Genomic DNA, 6,269 nt, shown 5'->3' with positions numbered 1-6,269 from the left:
TGTTTGAAAGAAACAAAGTAACAAATGTTAAGCTGACACGCTGTCTGAATCAGTGAGTGAGGAAAGCAAAATTCACGGGAACTACGCGCGTTTCTTGCTTCTGACACGGTGTAACGTTGTTATGTGAAGTTTTGTACTGTAATCAGTGTAGTAGTGGACGCAAAATGTAAACGCGTCACTCAGATATGAAGCTAACGTATCGATGCGCTGCAGAGCAACACATGAACACATCACGGCGCACGGAGAAACAGCACATCGCGAACGGGCAACCGCCACTCATCGTGTCTGCTGCCTTCTGCGCCGTTTCCAACCGTCGCGCGCTTTAGTTCCCGTGACCGCCCCGCTGTGGCGCACCCTGACAGGCGACGCACGGCGCGGGAGTGTTCAACCTTGGCGGGGGGCGATCACCCCACTCCGCGATTGGTTGGCGTCTCTAACACGTCACATCCGGAGCGCGCCTCAATAAAACCCCGGGTAAGAGCTCGCTCGCACGTTCATTTGCTCTCTGGCTTGCGCGCGCGAACTTGTCTGGCGCATTTGCACGTGGTCCGCTGTTGGAAGCGATTTTGACCGTCGAAGCGGTTGGAACCTCGTGGATTACACCGAAAGCTCTCGCAGGCACGTACCTACTGCTTCACCGGACCAGTTCTTGGCGCTGGCACCGCGAACGGATACCCCTCGGATTATCATCGGCCGTGGTTCTGTTCTCGCAGCACGTGGTGGTTTGTGTCATTTTGGCGCCCTTCTTCGCCTCCGTTGATGTGTGACGTGTGATCGCGGCGGCTCTCCTGAGGATGGTGCCCCACAGCTCGGGTAGCGTGGACGCGGATAACACGATGGAGCAGCAGCAGAAGAGACGCAGCGCACAGCCTTTCGGCTCGCTCAAGGTGGACGTCAATTCGCCGACGCCGTACACGGATGCCACCCAGTGCAAGAAGGTGACGAATCACATCAAGAGGCCCATGAACGCGTTCATGGTGTGGAGCCAGATCGAGCGGCGCAAGATTTGCGAGCAGCAGCCGGACATGCACAACGCGGAAATTAGCAAGCGGCTCGGAATGCGTTGGAAGATGCTGACCGATCAGGAGCGCAAGCCGTACATCGAAGAGGCCGATCGGCTGCGACTGCTGCACATGCAGGAGTATCCGGACTACAAGTACAGGCCGCGCAAGAAGGTCAAGGCTGGCGGAGCCTCGACGACGACCGCCGCCGCCAAGCCGGCAACGGAACGCCAGGCCGCGTCTGCTCCCGCCAAACATTCTCACCACTCTGTGGCCAAGGTGAGCACGATCGCCGCCACCGCCCATGTCCCGGTCAAGTCGCACCACCACCACCACCACAAGAGCTCATCGTCGCACCATCACCACAAGTCTTCCGGTCACCGCGAACATCATCATCACCACCACCACCACCATCACAAGTCCAAAAAGTCTTGCGTTCAGATCGCGTCCGTGGCGCCGGTGAACGGCAACGGTCACCCCCGGCTCAAGCTGAAGCTCACTATCGACGACAAGTTCAAGAAGAGCATCAGCCGCAGCAAACACGTACCCGTAGCTACGGGCCAGCTGACGCCGCCGGCAAAGGTGCCGTGTTCGCCATCGGCCGAGGAACCGGCCTCGCCCGAGAGCACCAATGTGTCGCTGTACGAAGACATGGTCGTGGACGTCAAGCCCTCGATCGCCGATCTGATGGCCGCTAGCTCGGCCGTCTCGCCCTCGAGCACTTGCTCGTCTTCGACTGTTTCGTCCTCGTCTTCATCCTCGTCCTCCTCCTCATCGTCGGCGTCGTCCGTCCAGTCGAACCAGCTGAATCAGCGGTTCTCGGACACCTCGGCGCTCGCCGATCTGGACCACATCACGGAGGTGTTCGACCTGGCCTCCAACTGGGGCGCGAACGAACTGAACGCGTTCGTGATGAACACCTCTCTCGGCGACATGGACGTAATGGATAGTGCAAGTTCGAGTTCGGCCACTCACTTCCAATTTCCCGACCTGACGCCCGAAGTGTCAGACATACTCGGCGTTGGGTGGCTTGAGAACAGTCTCTCCTGCTGAAAGCGACGGCAACCATCTCGAATACCCCGTATGTTTGTCAACTTCTCACTAACTCATCTTCTAGCCTTCATTTTTTTTTTCTCGCTAATTGTTTTGCTGCCCGCCAGCTTTTGAGGTTCTAGTTTAAATTGCCCTTCCCAACCAGTTCTTTTTCTTCTCCTTCGCAGCGTCTATGAATTAGTGATGTCCTGAATCCCGTATCTGAGAAAAAATCTACCGTTCATGTTCTCACGGACAGCTTTCCGATCTCTCGCCTACAATCACTTTCCCTAAAACTTGTGTCTTAACGCGTCCTGTTCTTATTGAGTATTCACTGAGGCAGTGAAACTGCTTGCACGTGGGGAGGCTTGTCCTGCTAGCTCGCGCAGTTATCTATACGAGCTCTTGAGGAAAAAAAAAAAAAAAACGACAAAGCTGCTGTCGAAACACGCTTGCAGAGCACGTGTTCCCCGCGGTCTTTTTTTTTTTTTCTCTTTTCCGCCCCTCTGTGTCGTTTTAATTCCGTGTTGCCGGTATGTCGTCATTCGCTTTTCCTTTCTGTTCGTTTCTTTTTTTTTCCACGCTCCTTTTTCCTAGTGTCCGCTGTTTCCTCGACGGGCTCATACGTTTCCGGCAACCCTTCTTTCTGTACTTTTTCTTTCTACGTCTCTCCGTTGGCCTCACTCCCGTTTTGTCGCTGGCGACCTCGGAAGGAGTTTAAAACAATAAAAAGAGAGAGAAAAAAAAAACAAGACTTCTGCGGCCGTCTTACCCCTTTTACCTCGTAGCGTTTCACTTGAGCTAGAGTAAGGAAAAAAAAAATGATCTCACTTCCACCAACTCTACCAAACAACCTGTTTGTCCCACTTCCCTTTTTCTTTCCTTTTTTTTTTTTGTTACGCAGCGTACTTGTAAAAGCTAGAACGCAGCAGGCGTTTGGGTTCGGTCCTTTCGGAAAAAAAGATCCCGCAGCTGTGGTGCTTGTCTTGGCTTGGGCTCGTGACGGATTTGCCACCTGCGAATGTGTCTGCATGCCTCTCTTCTACGCCAAGCTTTCAAACAAACGAACGAGAAACGTCAAGGCGTAAATGGTAACGACAACCTTTCGCCTTGGTTCAATTTCTTCTTTAACCATCTGCGTCGCACTCGCTGTAACAATCTTGCAGCGTTTAATAAACCTCTGAGGCATGTTTCATAAGCCGCGCTAGCCTCCTCCCCTTACTCTTTTTTTTTCGCCCCTACTGTATCGCAGATTACAAGCGAGAGTTTGCCAATATGTGCGGCGTTGTATTATTCAGAGGCGTTAGTTGACTGATGTCCACTGAGGTGCACAAGACTATCTTCTACACGAAGTGCTGGTCATTTGCCAAGTTCCTTTTCGGAGTTTTTGTACTGCAGCGTGCATTTCAGACTCTCGGAAGTTCGCTATAGAAAAGTGGTTACAGCTTCAGGGGCTAACCTCATCTGTGTAGATACGTCCAAGTTGCCCCGGAGATAGTTTGTGCTGGAACTGGCGTTGCAAAGAAAATTGCGATGTATTCGTTCATTTCGTCGCCTACGCTCCGTTTTTCTGAGTCAGCAGCGTATGTCGGAGAAGGGCGAATACGCAGCGGAGATGTTGTTTCACAGTCATTTTTTTTTTCTTTTTTTTTGTCGATGTTTTGACTCGCCTAAGTTTCTCCAGAACTCCATCGTCCCGACCAGTTAGCTGGACCAATAAAAAAAAAAACGTCTCACTGCGTCGTTTCAGACGTTACAAGCTATAATAAATGTCCGTTCGTACGTGACGTAGTGTACTTCTTCCGAGAGGTAGTTTTAAGTGTCCTTGGCTGTATAAAAAAAAAAAAAAAGCTTAAGCATTCCGAAAGCAACTACAATCTATCTTTTAACAGCTTTTGTTCGTTCTACTGCCAGGGTTTGCGTAAGTCGTTTGGTTCGTTTTAAGTGGCTTATATTTTATCTTGTGTGCGTGTTGTATCACGTGACACAGTCCCGTCCTCATCACACCAATTGCACCCATCAGTCGTCGTGGTGTATGTTGGGATATCTCATTGGAGCGTGGATGCATAGCTTTTTTTATTATTGGCTGGGCTACTGTACTTTGCGTTATTTTGTTCGTACCGGCTGGACTATTATTTTTTTTTCATGTATCGCACGTTTGAGTAGTGTTGGGGTGCGAGTACTTATATTGATGGGCATTAGTATTTTTCCAACTTAATCAGCGTTCATTTCCTTTGTTCAATTAATAGCGGTAGCGATGTATATTTTTTTTCTTTTGCTTCGCTGTGTTACATGATTCCTATGACGTGAATGGTATAGAGCAACTATTTCGAGCAAGCTGATGTTTGTATTAGATGGAGCGTTCTTTGTAATCGTTGTATCGAGTGTAAACGTTGTTTTAACTCATGACTTGTTTGCAGCATTTACGAAAGAATCTTATCTTGTTTACTCAAACAAAAAAATTAATTTGTATGAACTAGAAAAGCAAAAAAAAAAGTTTTTCGCATTGATACGTCGGGAGAACTGTAAACACTACCGGCGTTTCTTTGCACTTTCGTCTTAAAAGTATGAAATTGAAAGTTTATTGTAAATTTGTGGTCGTGTCATTGCAACGATGCTGTCAACGTGTCGTTTTAAATGGTGTCCGCGTCTATACTAAAGTCACGTTCGTTTAAAAAATTCTTCTACAAACTATTAGTAATGAACAAGCTCTGTATCTCGTTAGATGTTCGTTTAGTGTGTTAACAAGTTACAGCGTTTTTGTTTCTGATGTTTTATTCGTTATATTTAAACTTCGTTTCCTCTGACGTCAATTTGTTCTTTATAGATATGGCAGAGTACTTGTCAAGTCCGTTGTCGAACAATGATAAAACGCTATAAAAATAGATAAGAGAAAAACTGTCTTATTTTGTTCCTGATTTTTTTTTTCTGTCGCAGTTGTGATTTTGTTTCTCCGTGTTCGAGTCAGTGTTGGTTTCCATGCGCTATGCGTATGTGTTGTTGGAATATTTTTTTTTCTTTTCCATTTTGTGCAAAGCAGCTTATGAAGTGTATGTTCGGGCAAACCTAGCTTCACACATTTTTTTTTTTCGTGTATTGTCGTCTCTAGTTTTGCGCTGTGTCGCTTTTTTTTTGCTTGTTTCGCCTTTGTCCTTCAAGAAGCTGTTGTGAAAGTGTATGCGTGTGTTTGTTCAACGTGTTTGTGCAAGTCCACAGAACATTTTTTTTCTCTAGAAGTTGGTCGCCAGGGCAAAAGTGTTGACCCTGCGTTTTCAGACCTTCTACGCGTGTGTAAATATATACATAATAATTATAAATATATATTATAAATATATCTTCGCAGCGCATAGATGATATATGAAAGTATATTTGTACATTTTAATAAGAGAAGAAAAAAATGTCAAAAAAATACATGCAAAGGTATCACGATGCAAGTTTGTACCATAGTGAAAAAAAAAAGGATTTTTTCGTTTTACGAAAGCATCGAATAAATGCATTGTGCCATCAAGAAGTCTCCTTGTGTTGTATTTTGCTGACATCATCTGATCTTTTGTTGACTTGTCACTGGTGTGGCATGCTCCGATTGGCTGAATCTGGAGAGCGAGCGAGGATGCTCCAGTAGCTTCGATCTCCATCCAATCGGAGCATGCTAAAAAACGGACAGCTCATTCAGTGGAGACTTACTTGCAGCTTGCCACGCCAGGAATTTGTCTACGTGGTGTTTGCCCGAGTGAGACGTCTCATAACTTAAGACCAATAAAATATTGACAGCCGTAGTGCCACTAACCGCAGCCTATTCATTAATAGGGTCCGGTTCGTTAATGAAAGAAAATGATTGTTGATTAAAGTTTCGTTTTTAATATTTGTAGAAGTTTTGAAACTGCCGTCTGAGAAATGGCTGATGTGATGGATTTCAAGGTACTCTACTTTTTACACATTGACTCCATTCGGTCGTTGAAACGTTTTAGAAAGTGCCGTATTAATTCCTTGCTTTCTCGGGAATACGAATCGTTTTTCGTCTTTGGAGTTCACTCGAAAAATTCGTGCTCTACGCAATGGTTTCCCTTTGAAATAGTCTGATTTTTTTCCCTCCTCAGCGTACAACAATCCGCCAGTTTAACGAGCGTAGCTACATTGAATCTATCAGTTTAATTTTTAGTGTAGGTTTTCCTTAAAGGTCACTTCAAATACCGTCAGCGGCCAACAGTTGACGTCAACTGTGTTAGCAGCGTGCAA

General features: G+C 46.7%; 1 protein-coding gene across 1 annotated transcript; it reads left to right on the top strand.

The window, feature by feature from the left end:
• The first annotated feature begins 487 nt into the window (after nt 1–487).
• Nucleotides 488–5,544, top strand: LOC119164883 (uncharacterized). The gene has a single exon (XM_075873172.1). The coding sequence runs from the start codon at nt 795–797 to the stop codon at nt 2,052–2,054; it is 1,260 nt and encodes a 419-aa protein (XP_075729287.1). The 5' UTR covers nt 488–794; the 3' UTR covers nt 2,055–5,544.
• The last annotated feature ends 725 nt before the right edge of the window (nt 5,545–6,269 follow it).

Source organism: Rhipicephalus microplus, chromosome 9, assembly GCF_043290135.1.
Source record: "Rhipicephalus microplus isolate Deutch F79 chromosome 9, USDA_Rmic, whole genome shotgun sequence".
Taxonomy (NCBI): domain Eukaryota; kingdom Metazoa; phylum Arthropoda; class Arachnida; order Ixodida; family Ixodidae; genus Rhipicephalus; species Rhipicephalus microplus.
Note: the sequence above shows the minus strand (reverse complement) of the source record. Positions and strands in the feature narration are given on the sequence as shown.